General features: G+C 41.5%; 1 protein-coding gene across 1 annotated transcript in view; it reads right to left on the bottom strand.

The window, feature by feature from the left end:
• LOC113233394 (zinc finger protein 704) overlaps positions 1–13,225 on the bottom strand; it is a 52,197-nt gene extending 38,972 nt beyond the window's left edge. Inside the window, exon 1 of the mRNA XM_026468515.1 lies at positions 12,480–13,225. Within this exon, the coding sequence (XP_026324300.1) occupies positions 12,480–12,854 (375 nt within the window). The 5' untranslated portion in view covers positions 12,855–13,225. The remainder of the gene's footprint in view (positions 1–12,479) is intronic.
• Between the last annotated feature and the right edge of the window lie 508 nt (positions 13,226–13,733).

A 13,733-nucleotide genomic window follows, 5' to 3' on the forward strand; every position in this document is an offset into this window, starting at 1 on the left:
CCAGTGAAAGTCACCGAGTGACTTTGACATGGTAACACGTAATTATTGTAGAGTTAGACCTATTCACGTATTAACATTCCACACGTTGCAATACATAATATGTACCTATATCTATATACATAGCATGCTTGCAGGTGCAAATAGGTACTAAGACGTAGACAGCCGATTTTGCAGGACAGTTGGAAAATGGTAAGTGGCTAGGCAAGTAATTTACTCGTACAATAAGGTAACTCATAATACCCTGCTATTATGGCGAGAATTTTTGTTGGTTTCAGACCCTCCAATATTAAAACTCATTTAATATATTCTGGCGGAATTACAAAAATGAGTGTTATTTGAAATTGAGGTTCATGATCGTTGAGCGCGTTTCTCGTTTTGTTTTGCCGGTTGTTTGTGTAATCATTAACATTATACGATCACTAAGTAGATTTGCACTATGAATTCACAATTGAAGGTTAAGTATAGTCACGTTAAAAGTGCTTACCTTTTTGTAATATCAAAATTATTAAATCAATGAGTTTGGAATTTATGTAGTGCGTGATCCAATTACGTATGTGACATGGGTGTCAAAACTAATTAGTAGTGGTGAGCGGTAGTGAAAACGGCGGATGGGCCGAGTCCGGGTGTTCTTGGTTGGTATCTGGGTTGCGAAAGCTCTGTCCGCTCTACTGCGCATCGATGTTGCCGCACAAAACGGATTATCAATGCTCGTAACGCCTCCTCCGTGTTGAAACGTCGCATTGCAATGACCCATATTTTTGGACACAAAAAACAAGTTTTAGGTACATTAATGTGTAATTATGGACATTTTGACTACCTAAATCATTTTAAAATCTCAGTAGTTTATAGCAAATCATAGTCTTAAACAATTGTAGTGTGATATGTAAATAACGTAAAATATAGAGCAAATTAATCTGTCACTGAATAGCATGCGTGCGATCGAGGCGAGAGTTATTGATTGGTTTAGCGACAGCGCTGCTGGCAACTGACATTGAGTGCGGTGAGTCAATAGCTGAAAAAAGCCGGCCGGCTCGTTGCGCCTGCGTTGCAAGTGCGGCGGCTGCGGAGGCGCGAAGCCGGCCGGCACGCGGTGCCACCGTCGGCGGACTTTCGGCGCGCGCATACCGGCCGGCACTCGCTGTCGCCTTCACTTATAAGCTTAGACAGCTTCAAGGTGAATCGTATTTTATGATAACGCCCGCTCAGTAATAGCGTTCTCTTTCACATTTATATTGTCAATTGCATGGATTATGCAACGTTTGTTTTTAGATTAATTGAGACACATCGTAAGTCCATTGAGTTTTTATCCTATGTACAATAATGTCACTCATCATTATGCAATTTTCTAACGACTGTTCCTTGTAATTCGCAACCCATTTACCGCGTTACCGTTGACATGGGATAGGTACGGCACCGTCATTACGTATGCATATGCGACTGAAATGAACGCTGGCAGAGGCTTATCGGACAGATAGGACATCTACAGCAGGACAATGCACTTAGAATTCATTACCTTGTTATTGGTGAAACAATAGCGTGCTTCGCTTACGTCGACCGATAATAAAATTGCGGCGTCGTTCACCTGCCTTTGTTTGGTTTAATGACGTCGAATTACCCGATAGAGTACTCTATTTTTACTAATAGATTAAGGTTGTATTTACAGCTGCAAATGAGAAACAAAGAACACAGGGGAACAGATCTACACAAAGCTCACACAATGGTCAGATGTTTTGTAGAAAATGCATATTGTTCATGCAAAAATGCACTTTTTACCTGATCGCTGCATAGATTAAAACTAGATAGCGTCATGAAATATGGTGGACATTTGAGGGTCGATTATTCGTTCATTAAACATTCAGTAAGGCTGCACGGAGGTGGTTGGAGTCACGTCGACACGCATGCATAAGCAATTCGGTTGTCGAGTGAAGCTTGTGCACCAATAAATAGGTCAACTGCTCCGTGTAACTATAGGCCACAGTCGGCATTTGAGTCGACTCGATGTAGCGAGCAATCTAATCGTTTCGGGCGCTCGTTGCTCAACGAGCCGCTCCCTCTATCATCCGATACAGATGCCTCTGCGACATTAGCTAATGCGGTTTGATTTGTATATCACAATATTGTTATTTTGTGTTCGAATAAAAATACTGGATAACCATATAGGTCAACGGGATACGCGATGGCCGCATTCCAAAAATTCAAGGCAAATAAATGGACGTCAACGAAAATAAAACTTAATATTTTTTTTGTTTTAAATATCTGTATTTTCATAGTTAGTTGCAAAGTCTAGTTAAATTAATTTGACGTTCAAACGGTTCAAGTCAGATGCCAGAAATAAGCGCGTGGGTGTACTCGACTTCGGTCGCACGTGTTTGCAACAGTTATATGCCCAGCAACGTAGTGTTGTGCTCTCGATTTAATCACAGATCGTTTAAACATTTGTTATAAGCCCATAATGCCATATATGAAAATAAGTAAATGTATTCAAGGAATCATCTAGTTCCAAGGAACCAATTAGTGGACGTGAATGCAGAATACCTAAACCAATAATAAACAACAGATATGATTGCACTAGAGCTTAAGGTACTACGGATAGAAACCCAATGAGAAACTTTGATTGCATCTCGTTTGAAAATACGTATTGTACTGTTTCAGTATTTCGGATATGCACGTTTAGAGCGGGCAATCAATCGGCACGGAGGCCATAATATTGGTAGATTTTTACGTCAAATTGCAAAGCGGATGCAGTGCAAACAGGGCACGCTAAGCCCGCGCCGGCGAAACAACCTTGCCCCAAAAATCCGTGACCCACATTGAACAAATACTGTTAAAATGCAGCTATCGTTTTTATTACACTTATTCTCCTTGAAAGGCTATTTCATTTTGCGTTCGTTGCGTATCGATCTGAGATAAAAAAGTATGATCTCATGGGTCGATATGAAAACTTTGGCTTGATGAGTTCAACCATGACCGTCAAAGTTATATCCCATAAATATTGCAATGCTCTTTATGGCAGACTGCCTGTGAAATTAATCAGGAAGGAACTGTGTCTATTGCAAACGAGAAATTATAATAGAACAGGGAAGTGCATTCTTGAATTGGGTCAGCATCGATTGCACAGGACGACCCGGGAGTCGCGGCCTAGTTGGCTCAAATGCGTTTCCATAACGCTCCTGGTGACCTACGGCCCGCATTCTCAATTCAAATAAATATATCTAATATATATCTTTTAATACACATACTATGTTAGGATTCGAGCGTATATTAATAATTCTCGAATAAAATAGTTTAGTTACGCTGTTGCAGTCAGCCGTGACCATGGAACCTTTAGTAGCAGTTGAACTCCTTGTGAAAGAGTTCGTCCAGGGAAGTACTGCCACCTTAACTATTTCTGCTGCCAAGCAGTAATATTAGCATTAATGCGTTTTGGTTTTGAAGGGTAAGAGTGCTGGTGAAATTACAGGCACATGGGACTTGTCAACTTATGTCTCAGGGTGACGGGCGCAGTGACAGTGCCCATAAAGATCTTTGCAATTTAAAGCACTGAGTGAGACTGCAACTGTTATGGATAGACGTGTAGCTTACCATTAGGCGCACGACTTGTTCGTAACGTCACTTGATCATTTAAAAAAACCTGTAAAGAGCTCGAAACATTGGTTCATTTGAAAAAAACAAATTTTAATATTCGCGAGTTAGATCCGAAAAAATAGTTTCATTTCTTATGTGTAACAATCGTGAAAACCTAATAACTCGACAGATACTTTAACAATTCATTATACTGTAACAATGACATTAGGATGTGGTAACAAACGTTCCTTTTGAAAACAATAAAGTCGGTCATATGTATGTAGGTCAACGTCAGTTGGCGTCAGGAAATTGACATTGCGTAGCTGACTGTGATGCAAGACGAGTAAGGCGCCTTATCAATCGTCAAATATCGCAAGTAACAAGGCGTTAGGTAAACTCGTGAAGGTTTAATTTAATAGCGGTGACGTCATAGTACACTAAAGGCCAATAGTGAGTGGGAACGACGTCATTTTGCGTCGGCGCGGCGGCGAGGCGCTCTTCGGCGTAGGCGCGACGCGGTGATGACGTCACGGGCGAAATGCTACCGCCTTCAACCAATGGGCGCGTAGGCGGCGCGCATGTATCACCGAGTTACGCGTAAATAAAACTTTACGCTGATTTTGGCTTACGTAATTGAACGTGAAATCTGCACATGGACGCGGGCTTGTCGTTTCGAAACTGTACCCGACGTGATGCCATAATCGCATCGTTTACGTGAGACGGTTAGAAAAGTGAGCGTTTTGACTTGAACGGCTTGCAACGTAGCTGCCCCTCTATTCTTGGATATCTAAATAGAGTTAATATGTATAGAGGGCGGGTGGTGAGCACGCAGGCGTCGTGACCTAGCCTGACCCAAAAACGGCGTCCGACCCGCCTCGCCCCGAGTACCAGTTGATAACGGATACGGGAACCTGTTCAGCACACTGACGTAGCGCGACACACGCTCTGTCGGCCGAGGCACCGTTACGCGCCTGACGTGCTGCTAAGCGCCTGCACACCGCCTGCCATTGGCATTTCTCATCAAGACCCCGCAATTATCTTACACGTTGATATCTCTTGAGTCATTCTCCTAAGTCTCAAATAAAAACCCCGTTTCTTAGATTACTAACACTTTATTACTGCGAAGTTCATTTGAATCGCTGTTTAAGAATAATATGAAGCAATGTTTCGCTAAGAATTCCCTGGAACCAACTTCCAAGTAACGAATTACGATTAAATTCGGTTGCAGAGATTTTCTCAATAAAAAAGAGAAACACAAGGAAAACGCAAGTGGAGGTCGAGTTTCGAATGCGGGCCGTGCGTCGTCGGTTCAATATCAGCTATTCTGGGTCAGTGGGCCAGCGTGCCGGAGCACACCCCGCGCTGCGCACCGCAATAATTATAACCTGATCATCACTTTTACAAAAACATTTCGATTGAATTGCGTTGCATGTAAACTGCCAATGTGTCACAGAATCACGTCACACATACCTAACATCTTTTTTATTAACACCGTTGCTACTTGACAAACTTCTCTGAAAGGTTGACCTTTACTTTCCAAAAGTTACATGCTAACATTGAAAAGTATTGTCGTAGATATCAAGGGCACAGCTGTACTTAGTTACTCATTTTATGGACCTTTTAACGTGAATGTTTTAAGATGGCAGATATTGACTTCTGCGACTTGCAATCGCCCACGTGGTAACGGTCTTGTGTGATACTGTTAGTTAACTTAAACCCGAAAACGAGTTATTTTGCGTCTCTGAATCCGACATCAAAAGCGCGATTTGAGCCACAGATCCGGTTTCAACGAAGCTATATTAGAGTCGCGGTTACTTTTCACATGTCTGTAACTTTTAATTCATTAAATTTTTACAAGGTGATGTTGTCGCAGTAGCGAAATTTGAATTCCAAATGAAACAGACGCGTTCCATTTTACAATGGAGAATTGAGATTCTTGTGGCAATTTGCGGCTGTTTAGATAAGAGGTATATAAATCATGTAACTATTACAAGGCGAGTGCAATGAGGTCACCCATAAAGGGCCGACCTTGCGCCTTCGCCGCTGGCTGGTGGGGGAGGGCCCAATATAACAATATTCACGACGAAAATACTCCCAAGGTTCATCTAGAGATTCATCTCGGTTTAGAACTATCATAATAATACCTAGTAAAACTCTTAACACTGTTCGGTATTTGCATCACTTAATGCAGGCAATTCAAATGTAAAGCAACAGCACTGTTATTTCCTAGAATACGTAACCGAATTTATAAGTATTTCGATTTGACACTAAACTTATAGTATCGCCGGAAATTTATTTCAACATAGGTCATTAATATCTATAGTGTATGTACTTGTATATTCACTATACATATAATTTAATCTAAAAATTACCGTAATAGCCAGTTTTTATTAAGTAATTGTACTTGTAAGGATTTTAAGACAGCAATAAAATATCGCTATCAACAGCTAGACGAGGAGTGAACGCGGGAGCGTTTTTAAATTTGCAACGGTTCTCTGACATCATTTAATGGTCAATCATCTCGGTGTCTCTGCGAATGTAGGTCGAATACATTAGCCGAACTATTTTACCAGTAGGGGACGCTTAGTGTCAATGAGCTCGCGTCGTATTCCGATGATAGATGTATGAGTACAAATTACAGCGATATCCAACACTTGGTTTAAATTGCACTTAATTGCGAGTATATTATAGACAGCATCAGGAAGGAAAAGTAAGTATTCGCATGATGCGTGATTAGTGCTTGTTACTAAGGTTAAGAGTTAAACAGTCGCGTGATGAGACGCAGTATTGCGAGAATAATTTTATAATATGTACCTACATTTTTGGTAAAAGATCCAATTGAAGTACGCAAATTGGTAGCTACGCAACTAATTGGCGCAAGTGATAGAATTTGTGTAAAGACATTTAATTAAACCGCACATTAGTTGTTAGTTAGTTACGGCACAGGATACTGGTTATAACACTTGTAATTGCTAGCAAGATGAAGTGTTTACCAGTTTTAAATCAACTCGAAAAGCCAGCCAGCTAGTCAAGCAGTAACAAATTGCGTGTCATTATCTGTTCACTGCTTAGACTCGTATTAAAGGGATATTTTATAGCAAAGCAATGTGCGGCATGGCGAATATAATAATTTAGCCCGGCGGGCGTATCCGGCCGGCGTGCCACTTTGTGGGTAACTGTGTATCACTTGTCTGACAGCGCGTTGGGTGTTGACGCCTTGTACCAACAAATCTCTGGAGCAGGTTTATCTTATCAACCTTGATTTATTTAGTAATCGTGTCACAACACAACATTCACATCACGATGATGTCGTGTCAATTATTGTCTTGGAGTGTGACCTATCTCTATAGCATACTAATACTTTTTATTTCTGTTGCTTTTTGGGATTCCTACAGGAAATTTGTCTTAAATGTCAAAAGTATAAGTATACTTGCTACTAGAAGGGTTAACAAAGTCGAAATCCAATACTAAACTGTAGAAAAAGAGGAAATTCTAATGAAACTGTTACGACAGAAGCTTTCTTTAGACACAACATAAAATGCTACAGTAATGACATTTTATAATAAGCCTGGTAATTTCTGTGAGTCGGCACATGGTGCGCGCGCGCACGGTAAATAGGGGCGGCCCGTTTTCTCTTCCCATGGTTTCTTACCAATGGCCGATCAGCTCGCCAGTGCCGTTCGCGCATTCACATCGACAAAAAAGTCACGTAATCATTGAAGGAGAAACTTGTAAATTGTATCTAACACAAGATTTGATGGTGCCCACTATTACACCCTTGTTTTGAAGTAGAAATGATTTGATACTCAATTAACTTCGGTTTTATATAATAAATAAAGTTTTTCAAGTGAAAATTGGTTTTAGTTCCTTTCAATATCAACCAGTGTGGTTATTATTCTATTGTCGCTGGCTAGGATACCAATCAGTTTGTACAAGCCACGAAAGTCTAAAATTGGAGAATTTGTTCGATTATGGAATTACGATCGGTAACATAAGCAAAGTGAAATTGCTGTTGGACACGCGATGCTACGCTACGTTGACCGCCATAAGCGTAAGTGTCTCTCTGTTCTATCGAAAAAAAAAACGAATAGACTGGAAAATCTGAAAAACGCACTATTAATTCTGCTTCTGAATTATAACTGCTTTCGCTGCCATTATAAGTGTGTAATGTGATAGTAATTGTAGTAGTAACGTTAATGATCTAGCGCTTCCATGAAAGTTTATGTCATCAGTATACGAACATGGGTGAAAATTTTATTATCTGTTTCCAAAGTTATTTCATGCGTGATAAATTCAAGTGACAAAGGAGCAAATTGACGCGTTGGCGTATGGTTGGCGTGCTTAGATTACAGGAAGATTCTAAGTTTTAATCTCACATTTGGTCCACGAAAGAAATAATTGTTACACAACGTACTTAAAATCAAATTGCATTAGAGAAATCGAAGTCATTGCAATATTAACTTGAGCTCGATTGCGCGGCTGAGCACAGTTACAATTGCCTGATAGTTGTGCAAAGCTAAGTATTTTCCGGTATTGAAACAAAAATCAACCATAGATTATTCAAATGTAAAGGTAAGCAAAGATGTAATTAGCTGACAAATAATGGGGCTCCAAAGTGCGAGCATGGAATGCTACGTCGAGTTTATCGTGGCAATGATCGAGGTAGAGTCGCCGCTAGAACGTTGCATTGTTGTAGGCAAAAATAAGTGAATCTGATAGTCCATGGTTAGCACAGGTGTGAGCGGCACTTTCACACTCAGTCCGCAGTCTGCGGCGCGGCATTGGTACCATCGCCGTCGCCGCCATTCTATGCGAGACAAATCGCACCATTCTGTTTACGACCTCCGTCAACAAAAGGTGCAGGGGAAATCTCTATAAAACTATTTACGTAATCTAACCAAAAGAGAACGGCGCTATTTTGAATCGGGAGCTGCTACTTAAAAGCCTAAATTTCGCAGTCACGTGAAAATGATTCATCGACTAACCATATGTTATATTTTAGAGAATGACTGACATGACCGTCCTCAACGTGACAATAGTTTTACACACACTTTTCAGTTGTCCTTTAGGGACGATAATTCAATGTGCACTGGACAGGTGTTCGTGGAAGTTTTGTATTTCAACAAGACTGTAATGACATTAGCGGGTTCTCTGCGTTCCACTTAGCGGTAGCGGTGAGCAGGTCGTCAATATGGTTAACCGATGGTGAGCCGGCTCAGCCACCGTGGGCTAACGGTACGACCGGCGGCGGTGCCGCGCGCACGTGAAAATAATTCTTGACGCGATTTTGTAACCTATACCGTTACTCGGTTCCGGGCCTGCCGGTGACCTTATTTCTCGGTCGTGCACTCTTTATTTTTGTATCTTATTGCCTGACATATCATGGCCGACCCGTTTTCCGGTGTTTTATACCAACATTCTATTTTCAAACTTGGTTAAAAGGTTATCATGGCTAACTTTCAGATTCTTTATGAGGTTTCACTTGAAAATAAAAGAAATTATCTACAAAGATATACGTTGCGCAAGTGCTATCGTTGTATTTGTTGTGTGTGGCAGAAATACAAATACGGATAGTGGTTGTTTACGAACGAACAGTGGTATGAGTCAGTGGCGACTTTGATTGGGCCGATTCCGCGTATCGTGCTGCGCGTATTTGCCGGCCGGTGTAAATAACGCATGACGTAGTTGTTGCTCGCACAGGGAAATACCGCGTCACACTGATAATGACATCCTCTACCTATATTAAATGCATGTACTCTCCTCGACTTTGCTAAGGTAAATGGGATAATAAGGTTAAGTCACGGGTTTCTCCTGCTTACATATTTGATCTGACACTTTATGGGGAAGTTCTTGCAATTAACTATAATCTACATGCAAATATCAGTGATTTTTGTGAAATTTTATATTATGCGTCGATAAACAATTAAGTGTTTGCAATAATGTTCTTGTTTTTGCTACGACTTGTTTATGTATTGTGCGGCGCTCCTACTTATCTTGTTTTGATGGTGTGTGCGAGTGCGACTGTAGGCGTGACGCAAGTGCGTAAATACTTACCGGTTTGTATCTAGTAAACATTGTTACAAATAACTCAATGTGTAACACATTATATATGAATAATTGTTGTTATGAGTGTTACACTTATATAGTCAGTAATAAAAAATTTTGTTGCGTACGGAAAAGTTTTATAATATTATCGTTTTGGTTACTTTCGTTGTTAATTAAGAAAGCATTAATACAGTAATAGATTAAAAACATAGATATGAAACTTGTCGTAAATGTATCGCTCAGGCAATGAACAATGAATTAGCGTGAAAGTAGTAAATAAGGCTCATAGAGTTTTACGAGCGCCGGCAACAACGTCACGCTAGCTAGTATCGCTTGCGACGTCATGTATTTACGCCGACAAGATGCGCGTGAGTCGCCGCCCGCCCGCTTCTAGCTGGCTTCCTATTGTGTCATCTACTTGCTGCGCCATTGTTGTTCATTGTTTGTTTTAGAGAAAGAAACTAATAAACTTGGAACAATTTCTGCATTTTCCTGTTGTAACGCAAATGTGTTGGCATTAAAGGGAGTGAAAATTTAAAGTATAAACGGTTATAGCATTGATTTTGCATATTTTCCTGTATTTAAATAATTGTAGTATAATGAAACCACAGACTTTTTTCTAAACTCAGATATAAATAAAGTATAAAAAAGGCATTTAAAAAAGTCACGACCAGGGAAACCTTCAACAAACCTTGGCGAGTTAACAGGCGGTCAGATTTAAATGTGGCAAGTCATTTAGACAATTATCATATATGAAATATAAATTTCATTATACATATTTATACAAAATGCATTAGCGTCATTTATTACACTGTTACGGAGATTCTACATATAACTATGCAATAGATACACAGGATATCAGGCTAAATTTCTTCTTTTCTCTTTTGTAATTTACCAAGGCAAGCATGTCCGACACGGCACGACTGACACTTCTGCTTCGCGTTTTTATAAAACGTTGTCGTTTTACGTTATTTCTTTATTTATGCATCTAATCAGATTCGATCAGGTGAATATTAGTTCCTCTATGTGTGCAGATTTTGAGTCGAATTGTAGCGGCGGTGTGGAAATATTAATTAGTCATAGAGTCATGGGTGTTGTAGTGTAGAGCTGTCGCTAAGCGTAGCTGTAGTACCCGGGTGTCGCACCGACTACACGCGCGCGCCGGCCGGCGACTGGTATGAATAATATTTGCCGCAACACAAGGACGACATTGTAATATAATCTTTAACTGTTACTGTGTTGCTACGCAATACGTTTATTTGTGTCGTACAGATGTACTGCATTTACAGAAACAACGTAATCTTCTGACAAAACTTAAATGAGTTTTAGTCCGTTTCTGGAGCATCTTTTATCTAAATTCACTTGCAAATTTTAAAAACAAGTTTCATTTTCGTATTATATTTTTAACATTACAAAAAGTCTTGGTAGATACGTACGTCATATAATCGTATAATCTGTGCCAACTTCAAGCACAAGGGCGATTATTGTAATCTTGGACTACCTGTTAGACGTCGCGACTAACGGTGCGACCGAATTTAGTTAATGCATACCTACGTATGCGAGAGAGACGTGAAAAGCATTACCTCGAGGCTTTTTTTTCGCGAATTGAAGGGTTGCTAACTTGATGCTGTGTATAGAAATGAACCGACGTGACACTATATTTCTGAAATCATCCAAGATTTGTTTGTTAGATACGTTATATGATGGCGTAGTTTCTGAGATTGTTAACTAAGGGAAAAAAACACTTGCGAAAGTCAATGTTTCTGCCTAGATTTCAAAGTGAATAAATTTGGTCGTGCTACGATAAAGGTGTACCTTTATTAATGTTTACGTTCTACAATATTAGAAGAAACACGTTGACCAGCATAATAATAATAATTATTTAATACTTTAAATTGGGACGTTATTTGAGGCTTATATTTGTTGAACTTTCCCTTTAAAAAAGCTTTATGATTTAAAACAAAGTCAGAGTACTTAACTATTGTATCAGTAGTAACAGTTGTAGTTTCTAAAAAGTAATAAAAGTTCTTAAGAACAGGTACGTTATTGTATAATTTTTTTAACGACTCCTTTGAAGGACGAAGCCTTTGTCCGCGATCAGAAGAATCAAATAGAAATAGCAGGCTGAATCTCGATGCACCAGTACAGTAACTTTAATGCGTAATAGGCAGGTCAGCATGTAGAGTGCGCGGGACTGGCGGCGGGGTGCACTGCACGTGTAGCCAGGTCAATAGCTGCGCCCGCGCTGATCGGGAACCTTTGTCAGTGCAATCTCTTATCTTGTGCAATTGATGTAACACGCGACACACTCACTGCGTTGCATATTGAGAATTAAGATTTTCTAGCCTCTAACTTTATCGTATAGTACGGCTATTTAAAAAAATTCCATTACACTTATACCAAAGATTTATATTTAACAAGTTCATGAGTGTTAAGGTAAAGTAGCACAAACCACTATTCCTCTATCTCTCTTTAATAATGTAACATGTATAAACAGTAAGTAGACTTCATTTCCCTCATCGCATCACATGCGATAGCGATTGCGTTGATGTCTTCTGTATGGCACAACTGTATTCAGTTATTATTCGCTTCTACTTATTTTACTGAAAGTATTTTCTTTCCTGAAGTTGGGGGAAAACCTAGCTGTGAGTTCGTATGTGTCTACTGAAGTTTGTTGACTCATTACAATGTAGAGTTAGCTTTTTTATTCTGTAAAATCTTGCGTTCAGGTGTTACTGCGTCACATGTTAAAAGTCGCGCAGATATCACACGCGACTCGAAGGAAAGAATATAAATGTTTAAAGCCATTAATTATCGTCATCAGATTGAAATACTGCGAAGGGGTGGAGAAAGGAACAGGTTCTACTAACCTCAGAAGAAGGTGCGTGAATCTTTACGCGCATCTCGTCGGTGTCGTGGTCGTGACTGATGACCTCAGCGCGCACCTCACGCCCGTTGTGGGTGAGGAAGACGCGCTGACCGAGCTGCAAGCGTACACCGGTCATGCTGCGAAAGCCGGGTCCGATCAGCTCGGCGTCGCGGTATTCGCGCGTGATCTTGCCACCGTCAAACCGCACCGTGTACCGCGTATTCGGCGTCAGATTGATACAGTTGTTGTTTTCTGGGAAGGGTGCCGGCGTCTTCACCGCTTGGATCATGCCTGAATAATAGAGTCCGTCGTCACCCAGCGCTGCTACGCGCGTCCCAATGATGGACCGTTTCGCTAGCCGCTTACCGGTCGACATGGTAGCTACGTGGTACAGTCCGTTAAACGTTGTCTCAAACTTAATCCTCTCACAAGATCACTCAACAACTTCAAATCGCCCGGCGAACGCGTTTCGTAGGGTAACCGTCACAGAATTTCGGGAAAGCACGACTATTTCGACGCGATTCAGTACGCTGCGCGCGGTCCGGTTCCTCAGTAGGCCGGGGTTGGTCGCAGCTCTCGCGCGGAAACATAATACGAGGGCAGGGTCCTCGAGCGTCGGGACAAAGGAAAATCCTTTCGCGTTAGCAAACTTCGCACGCAACTCGCAGCGGACGACCTCAATAGAAGCGATTCAAACGAGAACTGGCGTGCGTGAAGCACGACACCGGCCGGCCGGCGAGCGGGAGCGGCGACCGCCCGTCTCGCTTCTTTGTTTTGATACTCAGCTGTTCGCGGGAGCAAGACCAAAGTACCGGCGTTCAGTAGGGTGAGCGAGATGGCGTACGTTGAGATGCTCGACTTAGTGTTCGGATGTGTTCGCTATTTTCAGCGGGAGGGTGGAGCGGGGTGGTGTAGGGCACGAGGCGACGGGCGGCGGGTTGTGGTGCGGGGCGGGCGGACTGCCCACAGGCGCGGGCGACATTGAGTCGCGCCGGCCGCTGCACGTGGAGCTAGATAGAGCTAGGCAGCAGCGCGCTAACGGGATTGCACAACGCAACTCACCTCGCGCCGCCATCGCCGCTGCCGCCGCTGTTAATGCGTGACACAGTTTCTATTCGGATTCGGGGTCGATTCAAATGTCAAGCAGATGCACCTACTTGTGATGCAATATTCTTAGGATGACCCGGTCGTGTAACAACGTACAAAATCAATTAATTGACCGCATATTTGGATGTGATTGACATCTCAGAGACAG

Source organism: Hyposmocoma kahamanoa, unplaced genomic scaffold (genome assembly GCF_003589595.1).
Source record: "Hyposmocoma kahamanoa isolate Upper Pololo Valley unplaced genomic scaffold, ASM358959v1 78, whole genome shotgun sequence".
Classification (NCBI taxonomy): domain Eukaryota; kingdom Metazoa; phylum Arthropoda; class Insecta; order Lepidoptera; family Cosmopterigidae; genus Hyposmocoma; species Hyposmocoma kahamanoa.